The sequence below is a fragment of the Pan paniscus genome, chromosome 1, assembly GCF_029289425.2.
Source record: "Pan paniscus chromosome 1, NHGRI_mPanPan1-v2.0_pri, whole genome shotgun sequence".
Lineage (NCBI taxonomy): Eukaryota > Metazoa > Chordata > Mammalia > Primates > Hominidae > Pan > Pan paniscus.
The window spans coordinates 3613852-3636651 of NC_073249.2; the positions used below are offsets into that span (position 1 = coordinate 3613852).

General features: G+C 42.5%; 1 protein-coding gene across 2 annotated transcripts in view; it reads right to left on the bottom strand.

Annotated features, from left to right (window-relative positions):
* The window catches only part of KIF26B (kinesin family member 26B), a 560184-nt gene that overhangs the window by 180760 nt on the left and 356624 nt on the right, over window positions 1–22800 (bottom strand). The window contains exon 1 of one of the 2 annotated variants that reach the window (XM_034950152.3): window positions 21936–22343. The exons of the other annotated variant lie outside the window; for it this stretch is intronic. Coding sequence (XP_034806043.2) covers window positions 21936–21958 — 23 coding nt within the window. The 5' untranslated portion in view covers window positions 21959–22343. Of the gene's footprint in view, window positions 1–21935; window positions 22344–22800 lie in introns of those variants that run through there. 2 annotated transcript variants of the gene reach the window in all.

Genomic DNA, 22800 nt, shown 5'->3' on the forward strand with positions numbered 1-22800 from the left:
CATTCTGGAACTTCTCCGTATCGGGAATAAGAGCATCCACCTTCACCTTTGTATTTTCTAATTGGCTGTCAGGGAGGTCATTTCCATGGCTCTAGAGATTGAAAAGCATAGGGGGTTGGGTTTTTTTTTCCTGATTTTTATGTAAATTATCTATTTCATTAGTGCAGGAAGGTAATTCATGACATGACTTCAAATAACATGTTTACTGCTAGGAGGCAAACATGGTGGCCATTAGCCTCAAAATACTACAGCCAGGCACTGCTATCATTGGGAAATGGATTGACATTTGCATGTTAATGCACAGAGTTAACCAATGGAAATCATCGCTGTGAATTTACCCTTAAAAATCTTCCCCTCACGCCTGTAATCCCAGCACTTTGGGAGGCCGAGGCGGGCGGATCACGAGGTCAGGAGATCGAGACCATCCTGGCTAACACGATGAAACCCCGTCTCTACCAAAAATACAAAAAATTAGCTGGGTGTGGTGGCAGGCGCCTGTAGTCCCAGCTACTCGGGAGGCTGAGGCAGGAGAATGGAATGAACCCAGGAGGCAGAGCTTGCAGTGAGCCAAGATTGTGCCACTGCACTCCAGCCTGGGCGACAGAGCAAGACTCTGTCTCAAAAAAAAAAAAAAGAAAAGAAAAGAAAAGGAAAAAGAATTTTCCTATGCTTCAAGGACTTGTACAAGTCGCCCTCATCAGTGACTTCAGCCCCCATGGATCATTGTGCTTTCCCTTGAAGTCTTATAGCAGTTGTCTTTTTGTTGTTTGCTTTGTTTTGTTTTTTTCTTAAGGACAGGGTCTGGCTCTGTCACCATGCTGGAGTGCTATGGCATGATCATAGCCCACTGCAGCCTCAAACTTCTGGGCTGAAGTGATCCTAGAGAGTAGCGAGGACTACAGGTGTGCACCATCATGCCTGGCTAATTGAAAAAGGTTTTTTATGTAGAGACAGGGACTCACTTTGTTGCCCAGGATGGTCTTGAACTCCTCGCCTCGAGTGATCCTCTCATCTCAGCCTCCCAAAGTGCAGGAATAACAGGTGTGAGCCACTGCACCTGGCCAGCAGTTGGTCTTGAGATGATCTATCTTATGTTTTAATGCTTAATGACATGGTGCTTGACCACGTGGCCTTTTGCTTCTGCCTCGCCACCATCACTGCACTGTTCACTTATACAGGGTCCATGCCATGTGTTTACTTTCTTCTATAGGCGCAGACCTGCCCTATGGCTCTGTGCCCTGCTGGAGGACAGTACTTCTTAGTCAATCCAGCCTTTGGAATTATACTAACAGACTCAGAGTTCCAAGATTAAGTAGCCTGGAATTCTAGACAATGCTTAGACCTTGGATTTTTTTTTTCTTAAAACATTTTCTATACATCATCACATCCATCCTTAACGTGGCCCTGGGAGGCCAGCAGAGAAGGTATTTGTACCACACATTACAGGTTGAAAAAAAAAGAACAAGGCCTGGCAAGTTCCCTGACTTTAGCCATGGCCGCAGGACTGCTGACTCTCAGACCTGGGACTTGCATTCGTGTTTCCAACCTCTCAATCCAAGGCCTTTCTACTACATCATGTTAATTTTGGTAAATGAAAGCAGTTATTTTATTTTATTTGGGCAAAATAAAACCAAATGATAATCATTTATCTAATAATGAAGATAAAAAACCATTTACATATTTTTGTATGTAACTCAAATCAAATCATATTATACATAAGCACTTACCAATTACTGATCTGGTTGCTTAGCAACATACCTCCATATTATAGGGGGAAAATGTCTCAGTACAGTGAGTTAGGTCGTGGCCAGAATTAGGATATAAAAGGGAAATTATAACAACTACTACCACCACAAGACAACATTATTATGGCCACCTTCTACTGCCTCCTGAACCTCCCTCCACATACACAGAAAGAATGCTGGAAGCTGCTTAAAACGAATCTCAGTGTTCCGGGAAACTCAGTCCATCAGTATTTATTGAACGATAATCATAGACAAAGAACTATGCAATCAATAAGCTATAAATATCACTAAAGCCATCTTTGGTTCACCCAGCAGCTGCTCTGTATTAGAGTCTACTCCTAAATTGCACAGATGAGAAGCATCTACACCACCAAATGTTATTGATAACTTTATATTGGCTCCACAGCAGAGATAAAGAACTGGGAGAAGCCTGAAGACACAGAGCAGGTAAACCCACTACAGCTGAAGAGCTTTACTCTCTGGTAGGAGCTGAAAGCTTTTCCTGAATTGTGTCATCTGGGCAGCACACATAAAAACATGTGAAGTTTGTTTTTCTGGGCCTCGCTAATTTCACTTAACATAATGACCTCCAGTTCCATCCATGTTGTTGCAAATGGCAGGATCTCATTCTTCTTTATGGCTGAAGAGTACTCCATTCTGTATATGTACCACCTTTTCTTTATTCATTTGTTTATTGATGGATGCTTAGATTGCTTCCAACTCTTGACTGTTGTGACTAGTGCTGCAATAAACATGGGAGCTTGGCTATCTCTTCGATATACTGACCTCCTATCCTTTGGATAAATACCCAGTACTACTATTGCTAGATTGCGTGGTAGTTCAATTGTTAGTTTTTTGAGGAAGCTCCAAACTGTTCTCTACAGTGGTTGTGCTAATTTACATTCCCATCCACAGTGTATGAGGGTTCCCTTTTCTCCACATCCTCACCAGCATTTGTTATTGCCTGATTTTTGGATAAAAGCCATTTTAACTGGGGTGAGATGATAATCTCATTGTAGTTTTGATTTGCATTTCTATGATGATCGATGAATGATGCTGAGCACCTTTTCATGTACCTGTCTGCCACTTGTATGTCTTCTTTCGAGAAATGTCTATTCAGATCTTTTGCCCATTTTTAAATTGGATTATTAGATTTTTTTTCCATAGAGTTGTTTGAGCTCCTTATATATTCTGGTTATTAATCCCTTGTCAGATGGATAGTTTGCAAATATTTTCTCCCATTCTGTGGGTTGTCTCTTCACCTTGTTGATTATTTCCTGTGCCGTGCAGCAGCTTTTTAACCTGATGTGATCCCATTTGTCCGTTTTTGCTTTGGTTGCCTGTGCTTGTGGGGTGTTCCTCAAGAAATCTGTGCCCAGTCCAAATGCCCTGGGGGGTTTCCTCAATGTTTCCTTTTGATAGTATAAACCAATTTTTAAATAAAAGCTATTCAATGTAAAACCTTCTCCTTTGTTTAAAGCCAAGTAACTATGAATGTTTGCTGAGCCAAGCTCCCTGTGTGAAAATAGACACTTTTGTACACAAAAATAAAGCAGAAAATATTTAATTAAAAAAATAGTCATTGGCATGGAAGGCTAAACAGAAGTACAAAGCAAGAGTTTGTTATTTCCTGGCTGCAGAGATCTGGATTTTAGAAAGACCAAATAAATACTCCGTCGGTGGCAGAATCCACGCCTTGCTGGGGGCTTTTGTCTCAGAAGTTCAAAGGGAAGCACCCTCTGCCTCTGTTTCTGATAAGTGTATTTACTAAGAAACCATCTGATGCTGTGGTTTCTCAGGGCTTGGTGAAGCTGCTGCAATGAATATTGGGATTCTAAGCATGTTAAGAATGACTCTTCTACTTGCCTTGCCAGGGGTTAACCCCTCTCTGCTCATTATATAGCAGCTGCTCAGTACCCCGCTGCCCCACAGTCTCGGCTCACCTCTGGCCAGACGACAGCAGGATAGCAGACACTGCAACCGATCTTCACAGCTTCCTTTAATATTTTGTATGACGGGGACTCTGATGGAGCGGCCTTACTAATGACTAAGACGCCATCTGCAAAAGCTGGGCTTCAGGACCCAAGAGAAGGTTGAGGACTTCTGCACTAATGAATCTAATTTTGTCCAGAACTTGACAAGTTGGTGCCACACTCTGTGGGCACCTAAGAACATATCGATTGTCTCATTGCACTTTTCTATTTCTGTCTGTCCAGCAAACCTAGTAAGTCAGACCCAAATACTGCCTAGACAACAAGTTCTAGGTCAAGATCTAGAGAAGAACACTCATTAAAACAGAGAAGTTCTGTTTCTGAGAGTTGGATGACCTCGGGAAGGTGGCGACTTGCTCTAAGCCACAGCAACCATTCATATTTTTAAGAGAGAGCATGCTCCACATTTTTAAGGACACTGGAAGATGAAATAACCCAAAACTTATTCCCAATTCCTGTGGAATAGAAAAGTTCAAAGGAACATTTTACCAATGTATAAACTGCCTTTGATGCCACGTGACATATGTGTTGACATGTGATTCCATAGCTTAGAGCTGCCTCATTGCCCATGCATGAATATTTATCTCCACCCACACCTACAGAGCTACCCTTCCTTTGCTCCCTGCTGTCCTGGAGGGGTGGGCTCCAACCTGCCAGTACACAGTCACAAGATCTTCATCAGGGAGGAGAAAAGCAGTAGTACGTTGGACAATGAGAGGTAAGAAGTCCCTACTTGAGAAAGCACAGCGGGCAGGATCCTTCACACTATCCTACCTGTGAACAGAGTTTTGCCTGCTGCCTGACCTCCTGACAGCGGCCGTGCACCTGGGTAAGTGATGACCTGGCCACACCTGTACCCCAATTCTACTTGCTCTTCTTCCTGCTGTTTAGCCTGTGCGGAGCCCTGTGTCTCAGTCTTCCCAGATGCCCCAGCTTCCTTATTTTAGCTTCCCGATCTGCATCTCGGCTTCTGCTTGCTTGCCAGACATCCACTTGCAAGCCCCGGCGCCAGTGTGGGTGGATCTGACTTTCTTTTTCATCTGCACTTAGGTGCACATGTACTTTTCCCTGTGCCAGCTGACCTTTTGACCATCAATCCGTTCTTATCAGATGCTCCCTGACTACAGATCTTTATGTTCCTGGCCTGATCTGCCCACCCCCAGGCCTGCTTAGTACCAGGGAAACTTAATAGCTTCTTGCCTTTTCCTAAGTCCCACCTAGTATGCAATTATGGAAACTGGGCTTAATACATAAATTAAAAGAACTGTAAACACCTAAGACACCAGATCCATTTAAACATGCATTAAAAAGCCATCCCGGGCTGGGCGCGGTGGCTGACGTCTGTAATCCCAGCACTTTCGGAGGCCAAGGCGGGTGGATCACGAGGTCAGGAGATCGAGACCATCCTGGCTAATGCGGTGAAACCCCGTTTCTACTAAAAATACAAAAAATTAGCCGGGCGTGGTTGCAGGCGCCTGTAGTCCCAGCTACTCGGGAGGCTGAGGCAGGAGAATGGCATGAACCCAGGAGGTGGAGCTTGCAGTGAGCCGAGATCACGCCACTGCACTCCAGCCTGGGCGACAGAGCAAGACTCCATCTCAAAAAAAAAAAAAAAAAAAAAAAAAGCCATCCCAAAGCCAGATATAAATGATTTTAGTTAACTGACATTATTCCTATCTTTCATGAACATGAATGATAGTGAACTGGCTGGTCTTATTAAACAGAATTGATGAAACCATGTACCTACAACCCAGCTATTTCGGTTGCCTATAAATATAGACAGAGAAAGACAATCACGGGCTAATTAAAGTCCATTCCTCATGGAATGTCAGTGCCTGATTTTTCGGCTGAGAAGCAATTGTCTATAAAATATGTATGTATATCTTTTCTAGTTTAAGGACTATCCAACTAAAATTAAGATTCCTTCAAGGGATAAGCATATCCCAGATAATCTGATTTCAAGAATCGAAGGAATCTAATGTTCTTTTCATCACACCATGCTGCCTTTTAGATGCTAGCTCCAAGTTTCTAGTTAAATCATTTATACATATGCTAATTTAATGGTAAAAGGAAGAAGCTGAATGGTCTACCATAAACAGAGAGCCCACCTAAAAGCCAAGAGTGACCACTCATTCCTTTAGAGTTTTCCTTAGTATTTATCTTCCTTCACCATTTGATAGAAAATTATCTTGAACAGCATGAGAAACCGAAAAGAAGTAGTGTTGTTCACTTTCAATGTCTTTATTTTGAAAGAAATAGAGCTTTATTTTGAAAAGAAGTAGAGCTTTATTTTCATTTTTCCCATATTTCAATTGTGTGAAATTAAAAACGGACATGAAATCACACACTTCAGATGTAATTTGTTGCCCGAAGCAGCAAACCACTATCAAGGCGTGATAGCTAGAAATGGGCAGCCTTCGCAGAGCGAGTAAAGCCTTTAAGCCGTAACTCTTTGCTGGGTACCTGTAGCTCTTTCAGAGCAAAGCTAATTAATTGTCAACACTGGGTGACATGCTCTGTGGTTTGGGGGCGTCTTGGTTAATTAAATTTGAATTCAAGAGTCTCATTTGCTAGAGGAAGTAATTTCTTTTCCCCCCTTTCATTCTAATATTTTTATTTAACAAATTATTTTCTGTAGTTGAAACCTGAAGAAATCATTAAGGTTATTTCAAAGGAAAACAATTTGCATGGGACCTCTGCATTGTACAAATAGGTACCAGACACAGAAGTCGGGCAGAATTTCTGCCCTTGACTCTGCTGAAAAGCTGGACTGCACCAAGACCTGGGCAGATGTTTAGATGGCTGGTACCTTAGCAGCCCCACTAGAGGCAGAGAGGCAGAAATTCACATCCCCTCCTTTCCTGTCTATGCTACCGTCAGGTTACCTGGGCTGGAGTGTTTGCAGATTGCTAAAAACCATGGCAAAATTACACCGGGCAATAAAGGACACTCATCACAGGCAGGTCCAAAAAGCTGTGAAGCAAGGAAAGGAGGCAGCTTTTGTTTTTAATAGAGAAGAAATCTTCAGGAAGATTTAGTTCAAATTTTCTAGTTAATTGTAAAGAAACCAGGCCCTGTTAAGCTGCATATTTAAGTAATGTTTACTTTAATGGACATGTTATTTGTAGGCAGGTGACATTTACAATATGTAAAGGTAATTTTTAATGCTATGGATACTGTTAGTTATTAGAATCCTAGGTTAAATAATTTCCATTTTTTTTGGCAGAATCTGGAGCAAAATTACATTATTTTAAGTACTCAGATAGGTTTAAAATTCTATCTCAACTTTACTAACACATTATTAATTATAACTAATTCTACAACACTGAATCCTTGGCTAAGAATAAAATCACTATGCCTTATATTATTATGAGAAAATAATATTTATGTTTTGATGGCACTTCTAGGAACAGATTGTGTGAAAAGAAGAAAATACTTGTTCTCTAAATCAGAGCCATCCAGCTGCGTCTGTGAATATATTCAGGTGCAACTGGATAGAATGTAACTCATGTTATATAATCAATCAACCAATCAATCGTCTTTTCCTTGTGTGAATTCCCATGTTTACACAACAGCTAGGCTTTGACAAGTTGTCTGTAATTTGAGATTTTATAAATTGAATCTTATTTCACATTGATTTCTATTAAAATTCCACAGACATCTTATCTGTATGTATGCTATGCAATTGAGAAGGGTTACAAACACTTTATCTTTAAATAACTGTGCTTTCTCTCTAGCCTGTCCAACAAATCACTAATAACAACAAACACTGAGTCGTTCAATGCTGTATTTAAAAACACACAGAACTGACTCCTAATACGTGACTGACTACCAAGAAATGGCTTAGAAATATATAAGATTCTTCACTTCCTACATGAGCCTTTGTCTCCATAGACAGAAATAACTTACTTTCAAGATAGACAGTCTTGGCTTAGATCTTCATTTAGAGTATTTGGATATAAAAAATAGTTGATCCTAGTTTTCAGATTTGAGAGTCTTCTGCATGAAGCTGGCAGCTGGAGTTATGAGAGTGGATGAGATGACCCAGGGAGGTGCAGAGTAGAAGGCAAGCAGAACGTAACCCGTGACAGATCCATGAAAATCCTCAATACTTCATGAGTGAATATAAAAGAGAAGATTACAAAGGAGCAGCCAGAGAGGTAAAGAGGAAGATGGAACAAGTGGCTAAGAATGTTAAATGCCCCTGAGAGACCAAAAAATACAGAGAATGCAAAGTGTCCCTTGGATTAGAATTAATGAGTTCATTATTGACCTTGAACAGAATCAGAGGAAACACGGAGCACATTTCAGTGGGTTGAGAAGTAAATGGGGGTGGAAGAAGTAAAGATAAGGGGGCCTCGGCTATTCTTTTGAGAAATTAAACTATGAAAGAAAAAAACATAAAATATTAAATTGTTAAGTATTTACCTAACTGCCTTAGACTGAATTATGAAGCTAAGATATGGCTTTGTTTTTTATAGAGGTTAATAGTTAACATAGAAGCATTTACAAAAAACAGTTATTTAGCTTATAAAATTAAAGAAGATATCCTTCATCTTATTATCCATGCATTTATTTACTCATGTTATTCCATAAACATTGATTGAATACCTACTATTTATAGGTTACTATGATTTTACCCAATGTTCTCTACATAGGGATCCATTTTTTAAAAAATCCTCAAAGGAAGACTAGGTATCTCCAGACAAATCATATGTCACTTTATTGGGTAAGAATAATAAAACCTAAACCTAGTAAAAAAAATACATACAGGCTTTGGAGTCAAATAGGCTTGGTTCAAATCCCGCCTCTGCCACATACTTTGATGTGGGTGAAAATAATGGTAACTACCTCAAGGGTCTGTTGTGAGAATACAGGGCATAAGGTATGGGAAAGTGGCCAATAGAATGATCTGCACACAGTGAGAGCACACTAAATGCTTTTGTTCCCTTCCCCTATCTTTTACTCCTTTGTGATCCATTTGCCTTAGCGTCCATAAAATTCAGAGCCTAAGAAATGTCCAAGTACAATAACCAAGCTGGTCTAGGAACTGGTGTCTTTTTCTCTCTCCTCCTAACTGGTTCCCAATATATATTTTAAGATTTAATTTATTTTACAAATATTTAATGAGTTGTGTTAAATCATTTTGGGGAAATTGGTAAGGTATAAATCTTTAAACAGAAATTATATGTGACTATTCTGTATTTATTAGTCTTCCAGGTAATTTTTTTCTCACACTTTTATCAAGTTTGCTAAGAGGGGCTCACATCTAATGGTATACTGTATGCTGACATTGGATTAATCAATACTTGTTCTTTCAAAGTTAGGTGGCTCAAAATTAGATGTTGCTGTGGTCTGAATGTTTATGTCCCTCTTTAAATTCATAAGTTGAAATCCTAACCCACAAGATAATGGTATTTGGAGATGGGGCATTTAGAAGGTGATTAGGTCATGAGGGTGGAGCCCTGGTGAATGGGATTAGTGCCCTTAAAAAAGGAGCCCAGGGAGCTTGTTTGCCCCTTCTGCCATGTGAAGACACAGCGAGAAGGCACCATCTGTGAACCAGAGTGGGCCCTTACCAGACACTGAACCTGATGGTCTCTTGATCTTTAACTTCTCGGCCTCTAGAACTGTACAAAATAAACTTCCGTTGTTTATAAATTTAGACTATGGTATTTTTGTTATAACAACCCAAAGGAACTAAGACAGGTATTGTCTGTGATTCTAGATTATCTACAAATACTCTGTTTAACTCAATCTAGAGTAGAGAATTGCTCAAGGGCACTTTTAAGCTGATGATTTCAACAGGGCTCATAAAGTCTAAAATGACATGTGACTGGAGAAAAGAATGGTGTAAATTGAGAATATGGGACCAAATAAATGCTTTAGCAAGCATTTATTTAGTAATATAGTACTTTAGTATTTCAGAGTTCTCCCAAGAGAGGCAGAAAAGAGAAATAGTCAAGCGTACAGGATGCGAAGCCAACTGTGTGGTTTCAAATCTTCTTTCTGACACTCAGAGCTCTGTGGCCATGGTCAAGTTCCTTAACTTTCCTGTGCCACAGTCTCCCCAGCTGTAAAACAGGATGGTAAGAGTAGCTAGCCTCATGGAATTGTTGCAAAGTTCAAATAAGATTATCAGAACAGTTCCTGACGCAGAGTAAACACCTGGTAGGTGTTTGCTCCCATTATTGTTAAAATAAAACATTAATATGAAAACTATATCCCAAGTGTCTCCGTTTAGACATTTTTTCTTAGCAGCTTCTTAGAATATGAATCCTAAAGAGCAAGGTGAAAGGGATGCCTTTGCTGTAAGCCCTGCTGCATCACAAGTCAGCTCTGAAGATTTCCCCCAGACACTGTCAACACCACAACTGGCTGTAGAATATTGACTCCCATGTCAGTTTCAGGTCCTGGACATCCTGAATATAAGTTTTGGTTGTGCAGTTGGCTGGGAGGGTCTCGTTTCTAGCCAAAAAAGGACTGAAAAAAGGACATTCTCAATTTGAGCTGATAAACTGGGGTCTTCCACAGCCTTAAATCAGCTGTCAGGGAAATCTCCTGTTAGTGCAGTTGCTTTGCCCTGAAAACCACCAGCTGAAACTAGATTCTTATGTCAACCATGTGTCTGCAGTTTTTGTGTGCTGGAGGCAATCACTTACTTGGTAGTTCCTCCTCTGACAGTGTGTCCTCACGCCAGATGAACAGGGACAGGACAACTGATTGCCAACCTCACCAGGATGCTGTAGGCAGTGTTCTGAGGCACTTAGAGAGCATGTGCGCAAAATCAATACATATGCAAAAACAAAATGCTGTGTTAAGCTAACTAACACAGCTGGCCCACATCTAAATTGGGCATAGGCAGTATCATTTTCTTTGATGCACTGGAAATAAGTTGTGCTGGTCACAAAGGCTGATAGAGCCTGATTGCTATGTCCCTCATGCCCCCCAGGCATCTACCAGCATGGTCCATGGTCAAGATGAAAAATGGACCAGGCTGGGCGTGGTGGCTCACACCTGTAATCTCAGCACTTTAGGAGGCCAAGGCGGGCAGATCATGAGGTCGGGAGATCGAGACCATCCTGGCTAACACGGTGAAACCTTGTCTCTACTAAAAATACAAAAAATTAGCCGGGCATGGTGGCGGGTGCCTGTAGTCCCAGCTACTTGGGAGGCTGAGGCAGGAGAATGGCATGAACATGGGAGGCAGAGCTTGCAGTGAGCCAAGATCGCACCACTGCACTCCAGCCTGGGTGACAGAGCGAGAATCCATCTCAAAAAGAAAAATGGACCAAAAGGGTACAAAAGCACCTTACTGCTTCTTATAATGGGCTGTAATTATTTGTGTCTTCCTCACAAGACTGAACATTTCATAAGGTCAGGAGCCATGTCTATCTTTCCTACAACTGCATTCCCCAAAATTGCCTTGTCTATAGTGAGCACTACACAAATACAGACGGATGAGTGGATGGTCAGAACTGGCTCAAAATCACTGACACCACTGAAGAAGTAAGCCTTGTTGCATGTCTTCCCAACAGGGTCAGCCTGGGTGCCCTTCCAGTCTTCCCAGCCACAGAATGGTTTGGAAAGATTGGTCTAGGTGGAGGTAGACTTATACTCAAGGATTGCGCTAGCTCAGAGGTTTTACAAGGCTATGGTTTGGAATATATCTGGATGTATAAGTATCTAAATATTTTCCAAAACAAGCCTGTCAGATTATATTAACAGACTCTTCATCATCTATAGGGAAGATGGTTATTTTTATTGTATAGAAGCATGAGATTCTGTTTATTACTTTTTTTTTGAGACGGAGTCTCGCTCTGTCACTCAGGCTGGATGGAGTGCAGTGGTGCGATCTCGGCTCACTGCAAGCTCCACCTCCCGGGTTCACGCCATTCTCCTGCCTCAGCCTCCGGGGTAGCTGGGACTACAGGCGCTCGCCACCACACCTGGCTAATTTTTTGTATTTTTAATAAAGACGGGGTTTCACCCTGTTAGCCAGGATGGTCTCGATCTCCTGACCTCGTGATCCGCCTGCCTTGGCCTCCCAAAATGCTGGGATTACAGGCGTGAGCCACCATGCCCAGCCTGTTCATTGCTTTTTAAAGGGTACAGCACAGTCCAACCTCTTAAGCATTCCCCAGGTTCACCAGTATCCTTGCTTTTCTGCCTCCATATCCACACCAACTAAAATACACCCTACAATGTTACAATGACATCATCTTATGGGTTAGGATTTCAGCTTATGAATTTAGAGGGAGACACAAACATTCAGACCACAGGGAACATTCATCCTACAATGTTCCCTAAGGGAAAGGCATGTGGTCCGGGCTGATCATTAATAGGGAAAGGCATGTGGTCAGGGCTGATCATTAATATTGCCCTTTCTGATGTAAGTTCCATGAGAGTGAGGCCTTTTATTTTCTTAACTGCCAGGAATGGTGCGTGCTATGCAGTGGATACTCAATAAACACTTACAGAATGGACGGATGGACGGATGGATGGATGGATGGATGGATGGATGGATGGGTGGATGGATGGATGGATGGATGGATGGGTGGATGGGTGGGTGGGTGGGTGGGTGGATGGATGGGTGGGTGGGTGGGTGGGTGGGTGGATGGGTGGATGGGTGGATGGATGGATGGATGGATGGGTGGATGGGTGGATGGATGGATGGATGGATGAATAGACTGTGTTTGTCTTTAAGGTTTGCTGACTTCTTAATGATGACAACACGTAAAATATTTCTTGGTATGGGTTTCTTCAGGCTATCATGTTCATAAAACAAATACAATTATTGTGTTCATTGTAATAATTGTTCCACATTATCATTAGTCTGTGTCCAACATGTGTTTTCCCAAGCCTCTGGGAGAGGGGTTTTTTGAAGTTGCCAGTCAAAGCAGATATGCTCACTGTGTTCTCTATGAGTTAAAGGTTGTAGACTTGTGCCTCATAAGGACAATTCCAAAAGTCAATTTGATTTGATTATTTTTTTTTTCCTATTTCTGGCCTTTAGAAATCACTTGTTGCCAGACTAGCTGGGGAGGGCTCTCTCTCTCTCTCTCTCTCTCTTTCTCCCTCTCTCTCTCTCTCTCCTGCAGAGGGGGCTCCAAGCCCAGATTTTCTTTGACTTCTTCCTGGGGTAGTTCTCAGCATGATGACAGCGATGCCTTTAGCTATTGCTCACATTTACTGGTAACTGAGTTACCAGTTAGTTGAGTATTTAATTTTAGTTTACACTACGAAAATTTAATTTTTAAAAAATGTAGATATTTTTCAAAATTATATTTTCAGGGTAATTAAATCAATGATATTCTTGTACTTGAACAATATGTTCTTATTAGGCTATCAACTAATGACAACAATTCAACAATTCAATTTTAAACTTGTTCTGCATTTCTTCAAAATAAAAACATGGGCTAAACCAAATACAGTCATGCACCGTATAACGTTTCAGTCAAGGACGAACCACATATATACTGGTGGTCCCATAAGATAATCTTATTTTTACTGTACCTTTTCTGTGTTTAGATATGTTTAGGGACACAAATACTTACCATTGTGTTACAATTGGCTACACTATTCAGTACAGCAACAGTCCTACCCTCTAGCCTCGGTGTGTAGGAGGCTACACCATCTAGATTTGTGGAAGTACACTCCCTGACGTTCAAACAACAACAAAATCACCTAATGATTCATTTCTCAGAACACATCCCCATCATTCAGTGACACATGACTATACTTAAATTTTTCTTTCTTTCTTTTTTTTTTTTTTTTTTTTGAGATGGAGTTCTACTCTGTCACCCAGGCTGGAGTGCAGTGGTACCACCTCGACCCACTGCAGCCTCTGCCTCCTGAGTTAAAGCAATTCTCTTGCCTCAGCCTCCAGAATAGCTGGGATTACAGGCACCCACCATCACACCTGGCTAATTTTTGTATTTTTAGCAGAGATGGGGTTTCACCATGTTGGCCAGGCTGGTCTTGAACTTCTAACCTCAAGTGATCCGCCCGCCTCAGCCTCCCAAAGTGCTGAGATTACAGGTGTGAGTGCACTGTGCCTGGCCTCACTGTACTTAATTTTTACCTAACCTTTTTTCTCTGTTGGATACTCAAACTTCTTAACTAAAACAAATGAGACTGTATAAATCTGTTACTAAATACAGTAAATATTCTATTACAGGACACAGTCATCCATTTCACTAGGAAATAAGTTTCCATCTTCTGAACTCTAATAACTCTCATATTTTTAAAATAACTTCCTATGTGTATTATTTACCTATATGTCTTACCTCCTTTCAAAGCTCTAAGCTTCCGCGGGGTAAAGCCAGTATCTTATTCAAATATTTATCCTCCATGTTACAAGGGCTTTATGAACATTGGTTGAATGACAGAAATCATGCACAAAGGGGTCCGGGAGTGAGTGTGTAAGAGTCTAGCAGTCCTCACTAACTAGCTCATGGACTCTTAGCAGCTTCCTTACCCAGAACATCATTCTTCAAAGATTTGAAAATCTACAAAATACATGATCTCTAAGGTCTCTCCCAGCTCTGAAATGCTATTGCTCTGTAACCACCGCGGCGTTCTGACTCGTGACTAAAAGCATCCAAGATGTTGTTCTACACTTCTTTGGTGTTTTAGAAGGCTCATCAGTATTTTTTCCCACTATTGTGAATTTTGGGAATTTACCTTAATAAAGTAACTGGTACCAGAATGCTGGCAGTCAGTGTTTACTACAATTGTAAAAAAGCCTTTCAGTTGCCTAAAACACGGTATAAAATCCCGTGCTTTTTACTATAGATAGTTTCCCAGTGACGACTTAGGACTTTTCAAGTGAAATCAAGTTGTTTAGACTTTATCTCCTCTTCTTTCTCCTGAATAGTTTTTCCTTGTCAAGCAAGGATTTTTAGAAATGGATATACTAATACCAGCTCAAGATAAATAGATACATTAACAAGTAGCGTAGGTTGACTCAGTAACTAAACCCAGGTGTGGGCTCATTATTGACCCATGATCTACTGTTTCCAGTCAGCTGTGATTGGTCTTCATCACCATTATAACATCCTATTTAAGGTGATCTATTACTAATCATTGCCTGTTTTGAGAATCTGAAAAATACGTTGTCTTAGTCATCATGAAATATGAGTAAAATTACATGACACCTGCTGGGTGCGGTGGCTCACGCCTGTAATCTCAGCATTTTGGGAGGCTGAGGCAGGTGGATCACAAGGTCAGGAGTTCAAGACCAGCCTGGCCAAGATGGTGAAACCTCGTCTCTACTAAAAATACAAAAATTAGCCGATTGTTGTGGCAGGTGTCTGTAATCCCAGCTACTTGGGAGACTGAGGCAGAGGACTGCTTGAACCCAGGAGGCGGAGGTTGCAGTGAGCCGAGATCGTGCCACTGCACTCCGGCCTGCACGATAGAGTGAGACTCATTCTCAAAAAAAAAAAAAAAAAAAAAAAATTACATGACACCATTCACTTTCATGGTCCTGTGCATACACAGAGAATCATGCCAATTCCTCTGCCCAAACGCCCTCCCTTCCCAGCCACCTCCTGCTCATTCTTCTAGACCCAACTCTAATATGACTCCTTCTCTCCGAAGCAGAATTATTCATCTCTTCCATATGTTCTGTGCTAGCAGAGCTACCTTGTGGCTTATCACAGGTATGATAGTTGGGATAATTTGTGTGTTCACTCCTCTCTTTGATTCATTTTTGAATCTCCAAAACTATACACAGCACCTATAATACATTAAGCGCTCAATAAATGTTTGTGTGGCAAATATCTGCTTCCTGCCCTCCATTTGGTCTGCAGGTCTCTATTTTCATATTAAACTGTTGACTGGATTTTTCCTAAACTGCCAATAGAGTTTCAAAAGCATAATGCAACAGAGATTAACATTTGTATTGATTTAGTCATTGTCACCAAAAGCTAAATGCTGGAAACTATTTCTCCCATTTCCTTTTTTTTTTTTTTTTTTGAGACAGAGTCTCACTCTCTCACCCAGGCTAGAGTGCAGTGGTGTAATCTTGGCTCACTGCAACCTCCGCCTTCTGGGTTCAAGCGATTCTCCTGCCTCAGCCTCCCTGCTTCTAGCTGGGGCACGTGTCACCACGCCCGGCTAATGTTTTTGTATTTTAGTAGAGGTAGGGTTTTCGCCATGTTGACCAGGCTGGTCTCGAACTCCTGACCTCAAGTGATCTGCCTGCCTTGGCGGCTGGGATTAAAGGTGTGAGCCACCACACCCGGCCCCATCCCCATTTTTATATTCATGTTCAACTCTTCCTATCCCAGTGCCACAATGCGAATGTTTGCCTACACTTACTAATTAAATACCAAGAGAAAGCCCCCCGCTGCGACCACGGTCAGGCGGGGGTGAAAGCAGCAGCCATGGAGCTGTGGGGAGCAGCCAGGGCAATCAGCCCAGCGCCCCCTCCCCACCCCCAAACCCCCCCAATCACCAGCTTTTAGTCCCCAGTATCCAGGGACAGTCTGCTAACCGGAACTTTTGTGTTCAGCTGAAGAGAATGTGCAAATGACAGTTTTGGCTGTCAAGGAGCGTATTACCTAAGCAAGGAGCTTACAGATTTATGAGCTGACATCTCAGATTTGTGGCTTTGCAGTATTCCTCAACTTCCCTTTAGAGCAGCCAATAGGCACAGACAGGCCTTGCGGGCTCATTACTTCACCCCACATCTCCACCCCCACCAAGACACAGCAGGTGGTTCATTTGTGGAGACACCCAGGGTCAAAGGAAAGTGAAAAACGAGTCTGCACCCACTCCTGGGCTGGACCTGAAGAGGCGAATAATAGACCCACGGTGTATTCACTGTATGGCAAAGGCAGCAGCAGCGGGGCGTTCATATAGACACATGTGGTATCAATACATACAGCCCTACAGAGCTGCCCAGTAGCAAATCACGCTCACGTACATGATTTCATGTCATCCTCTGCGCCATCTTGTGGCTCCACATGAGGACTGGCCATGGGAATGGACAATTCCTGTTACACGTTTTGTTGTTGCTGTTCTGCAAATAACATTTTCTGAAGGAAAAACAGACTCTAACAACATGGAAGAGCTTGCTTCATCACGGACCAGAGTTCAAGCATTGCTATGGGAAATGTATTATTCTGCTGATAAAAAGGATAAATCCAGATATGGCCTGCAAGTCTGGGTTCAGAAAGAGGGAGCAATACGGTGCCATTCTCTTTAGTCCTGGATAGTCCCACCGTGAAAACAAACTCAGGGGAGAAGCAGAATAGAATCCAAATACTCCTCCAGGGAGAGGACTCATGAGATACAACAAAAACCCAAGTATGAGGCTATCGTCCAAACCCAGCTTTGTCAGATGCAACACCCTCTGCCCCTTCCCTGACCATGCTGCCTCCATGATGATTCTTTCTCTTTCCTCCTCTGCTTTTAGAAACCATTTTCCCTTCTCCACCCTCACAGGCAGGGATCTGAACTCCCTCATTCATACCCTGGGCCAAGCCGAGTTACAGAGCGAGCCCTCCCATGCCACTGGCTTTCAGAATCTTACCTGTCATTCTGCAATGAAAAGTTTTGTTGCTCACAGTTTCAACCATCAGAGGTTCTAGCCCACGTAAAGCCTGGCCTGCTTCTACAACAAATAATGGGCCCACACTGCAAGGATGGTATAAAAGAGAATATTGTTTTGTTTCACTAAAATGTGTGAATCTCAGTATCTGAGAAACCAACTAAAATATTGGTATAAAAAATGCTTTGTCCTCATACTAACTTAAAACTGAAGGCAACTGCACAGCACTCTACTCATCAAAGCCTTCCACACACATTATTTCATTTCATCTTCACTCAGGACCTGAGGCAGGGCAGGGACTCTTCATCCATTCCTTCTGTCATTTACGCATCCGTTCGGGAAACACTCATTGAGTGCTGCCCGGTCTTGACACCGAAGGCAGAGCTTCAAGACAGAGATGACAGTTGAGTGGGAAAGGCAGACAGTGATGGCTGCACGGTAAGCGTGGAGAGATGTAGGTGCCATAGGATGGCAGAGGAGAAGCCCTGACCCTCTGGGGCTCAGGGGATCAGGAGAGTCTCATAGAAGGAGAGAAGAAAGGAGCCAGCCAGGAGGAGGACCCGTCGTGCTGAGGGACCGGCATGAGTCAAGGTGAGGAGAGTGGCGGAGTAAGGAGTAACCCATTTAGGGCTGGAGCATGGAAGAGGGGTGATCATTTTCTTAAGATCACTCAAATGGTTATGCACAGAGCTGGGACTCAAACACCCAGGTCTTGACTTCTACTCGAGCATGCTTTCCATTCTGTGACATTGCCTCCCTGTCTTTCCACGTCCCCTGTCATTAAGGATCTGGGTCCTCTGTTGGAAAGTGTCTGAGAGACAGATCTACCACTGACAGGAGAACATGAGGACAGTATTGACATCAAGGCTATGGCCAGACACTAAGCTAAGCACCATGCATTATCTCATTTAATTCTCGAAAAACCTAATGAGGTAAGCTTCGCGTGCATTTTACTGATGGAGAGAATAGAAGTCAAGCAATGATCAGCAGTAGCTCAAATGGAGGTAACAGCTCTGGGTTCTACTACATTCAGATGTTACCTAATCGCCACTCTTCCACTGACTCCTAGAGGAAGATACGAGAAAAAACGTCTAGGAGAGAAGCCAAGTCCTTCTCTGGTCAGGAAAACTTGCAGAGGCATTTTTCACAGGTCATTCTCCGAATTTATTTTAATTTTCTTTTTTAAAAACCTTCATTATATAAATGTCTATTTTTCATTTTTTTGTTATTATTATTATTTTTGAGATGGAGTCTCACTTACTCTGTCGCCCAGGCTGGAATGCAGTGGAGGATCTTGGCTCACTGCAACTTCTTCCTTCTGGGTTCAAGCGATTCTCCTGCCTCAGCCTCCCGAGTAGCTGGGACTACAGACGCCCGCCACCATGCCTGGCTAACATTTTTGTATTTTTAGTAGAGACGGGGTTTTGCCACGTTGGCTAGGCCAGTCTTGAACTCCTGACCTCAAGTGATCCGCCCGCCTCGGACTCCCAAAGTGCTGGGATTACAGGCGTGAGCCACTGCGCCTGGACTTATTTTTTATTTTTTAACTGACAAGTGGAAGTTGTATATATTTATCATGTACAACACATTGTTTTAAAATGTGTACACATTGTGGAATAGCTAGACTGAGCTAATTAACATATGTATTATCTTACATACTTTTTTATGGTGAGAACACTTAAAATCTACTCTCTTAGCAGCAATTTTCAAGGACGCGATGCATTGTTATTAACGATATTTACATGTTTCTCCCCCGCAGTGTCTCCAGTGGAAGAAGTGGGAAGACGAGGTTCGGAAGGGGTGCATTCTTCCAGCGTGCCACAGGCTTTGCAGCAAAACTCAACAGGAGCTTGAGAGTTCTCTGCAGTGTAGATGAAATGAGGGAGGAATGGAGTTTACAGGGAGAAAAATGTGGGCCGATGTAACACTAAGGCCAATTAGCTCAGACAAAGGGCAAAAACGAGAGCCGGCAACCTGTCTAGTAAGAAACGTGAGCAAGGCCCTAATGCAGGCGCTGTTCCTCAGGGTCCAACAGCTGAAGGCCACGCTTGGTTTTTACAGCATTTCTTGGGCTCCCCGCTTTTCAGAACAGCACCCGTTGTTAGAAAGACGGCTGTCCAGAGAGAGAACACACCAGCATAGTGGGATCGTTGAGCAAAGCAAGAACACTGGCGGTGGATCTCAAGCAAAGCTTTCTGGCAGAACATCGGGCCGAAATGAAAGCTCCGTTCCATGTGTAAGGCACTGATCAGTTTAAGACTTTTCTTCACCATCTGCCCTTATCAGTTTTGACCTGCTAGGTGCTTCACAGAACTTTGCTTGAAACTTTAGAGACAACCCACCTGTCTCTCTCTCTGTCTCTTTCTCTCCTTTCACCTTGACTCTAGTATTTTTTTTTAATTGCTCAGCAGTTTTCCCGATGTCAATCAGCTGCCTCTCTCAAAGACCATGTGCAGGTATCAGCATATCTGGTCTCTTTGCTCATTCACTGCTAAAAAGCACTCTCCGTCCTCCACAAAAACACGTGAGATTCTAGAGGGGGCGGCGGGGGTTGGGGGGGGTGCGGGTTGGAGCTGTCCACCAGGGGCACTTGAGAGGCACAGGCTGAGGGGGTGGAGGAGGGGGTGGAGGAGGGTGGGGTTGCTTCCTCTGTTACTGAGCAGAAACTCGAAAGGTGGTTTCTTTTTGCCTTTTCTTTTCTATTTCTGGAGCAAGCTTTCTCCTTTGCTCAAAATCCAGGGGCATGATGAAAGACTGTCTGTCTCCCCTAACCCAGGAAGGCTATAACTGGTATCTGCTTTAACCGGGAACCCAAAACAAGGATGAGAACTGGAATTTGGGTAAGAAAATTATTCTGTTTTCAGTCATTGTTTTTTAATGATTTTCCTTTCCCCGGCATGATTTTTGCTCTAGGTTTTCCACTCTGCTTCAAGCCTCTTCCAGATGCATGAGTCTAACAGAGTCCACATAAACAAGAAACCAAAACAAAACGGCACAAGATCGAAAGCTTTTCCCCTTGTGATACAACCACTTTATGTGCAGAGAGGCGCTCACGTGATGCTGCCAACATGTGTTTTCTGTCTCAGATTTCCCTTGATAACAAAGGACATATTTTAAAAGGCGTGGCCCTAGGTGCATTTGGCCAGCAGGAATCCGAGTGGAGTTTGGGGATTTCATTTGGGTTTAGGCTGATCCCCACGGGTGCCCAGTGCTACAGCCCTTGATGATGTTAAACCCCAATTAATAAAGTTAGGAACACTTTGGGTCAGGTTGGTAAGATATGATCTCATTCTACTGCTCACAGAACTGATTTAATATTCAGGAATCAACTGAGCTCATTCATTTCCAAAATTGGCAGCCCTGCATGTTGCTTCACAGTACTCCCTCTGTCCAAGGCTGGGCAGGGCATGTTAAAAGGAAATCTGCAGAAGAGTCTTTCATGATGTTCCAAGACTCAGAGAGAAGGATGGGGGCTGGGAGACAGGCAGGGTGGACAGGTGGGAGGGGCAGTAGCTCTGCCTGGGGTATGAATGTGATAGAGAGAGAAAGGCAATGATAGCTCAGAAAAACTCACGACTCTTATTGTTAGAAATCTCACTTCCAAATCTATGCAAGTTTTAAGAAGCCAGAAATAGCTGCATTAACATTACCGTATGGACTTTTTTTAAAAAGTTGCAATGACCATAAAAAATATCAGCCATCTCTTTTGATGACCTTACCTAAGTGATTTATGATCTTAAAATCCTCCTCTAAAATACTGCTTTTTAATCAAGAAAGCTTATGTTACTCTTCCTATACAAAATTAACCTCACTTCAGATTTTGAAGAAAAGGCAGATCATATTTTTAAATTTCAATTTCTCATCTTTTAAATAGCCGTTCCTTTCTCTTGTGAAATAAACTGATTTTGGTCTTCAAGTGACTTGTTTTTCCTCCCTGAATACTTAGGAATTGAAGTGCTTAAACCAAGCCCTCACACAGAAAGATGGAAAAGTCTCTGACTGATATAAACTAGCAATGACTAGCTTTCCACCAGACAGTGGCCTGCAACCCAAGAGTGACCAGACATTGTACTCTAGAATAGGGAGATGTCCGACCTCAAGAAAAGTTGAAATGGACAGGAAACATAGTCAACATTTGACATTAGTTAAAAAACAAAACCAACCAACCAACCAAACAAACAAAAACCCTCACATTTACGCAGCCAGAAAGAACCTGCTCTGAAAGCCACAGGCTAACTTCATTTTTATGATCCTGAAAAGAGAATACATTTCAGTTCTTTGATTCTAATATGAGCCAATGTCAAATATTTTAGCAACTCTGAATAAGCCTGATTATAGCAATGACTGTCAGTTCAGAAACCTTCTTCATTTATTACCCATTTCATTCCCATCCTCCAGAGGATGTTTGTAGCTTCTATGTCGGTAGTTTGTGTGTCTCTTCTGATAGAACTAGGTATTCTGCAAGTCCATTGAACAAGAAGAAAGCTTGCACAACCTGGACCCTCCTAACTTCTTTGAAATGCTTTATGCATTTTATTTTTACTTTTCTCAAAAGGAAACTGAAAAAGTTAAAGTAAAAAAAAATAGCAAGAAAACAGACCACCTAACTCCAGCAACATATATAACTGCGTTACTTACACTGCTTTCCAATCCATCATCATTGATAAGTCATGGCTAAATAATCAAGTGCAGAATCCATTTCTTCACGTCTGCTAATAAATAGCTTCTCTCAAATGTCTCTTGCAGATCTGGGGCCATCTCAGGAGAAAGTAAAATTGTGCGAAGGTGAAGGAGGAAAGGCTGGAAAATTCTAAAATCCATGGGGGTCTGAGAACTCTCAGAGCAGACCCTGGTGAAACATTCTTGTGATTCCAGCCTTTGGCTAAACCATGATCCTGGCCTCACTGAGCTCCCAGCCACCTTCCCAGTGCAGCTCAGCCCCTGCTCCAACATTGCATTTCCCTCCAAGAACAGTGCATGGATGGGAGAGGAGCTCACACAATCCTGCCAATCCGCACATGCAAGCACGCTTCTCAAAGGAAGCTGCACCAGTTTCACTCTGGTGTCTGCTATCTCAGAGAGAGAGAGGGAGGGAAGGAGGGAGGGGCAGAGGCAGGCAGGCAGGGAGGGGTGAAACAGGGAGAGAGGGGAAGAGAGAGAGAGAGAGAGAGAGAGAGAGAGAGAGAGAAGCTCTGCTAAAAGAGACAGCCGAGAAAGAAATACTTGCTACAACTCCCATTAACCCACAGTAGCTTAGGGTTCTTGGCACAGCAGCTGCAAAATATACTGTCAAAATCAAGTGTTTAAAATCTTTAATTGTACATCCCTGTACACATTTAGCCACGTATGTGCAGACAAAGCTGATGGAACCCAGGTTTTGTATATGTCTGTGACTCTGCAAGGGAACACTTGTAGACAAACAGAGGCAGACATATATCCCCATGAGAATAACATCTGCATGCACATGTTTCATAGAGGGAATTGTCTAGTCTCACAGTTTGCA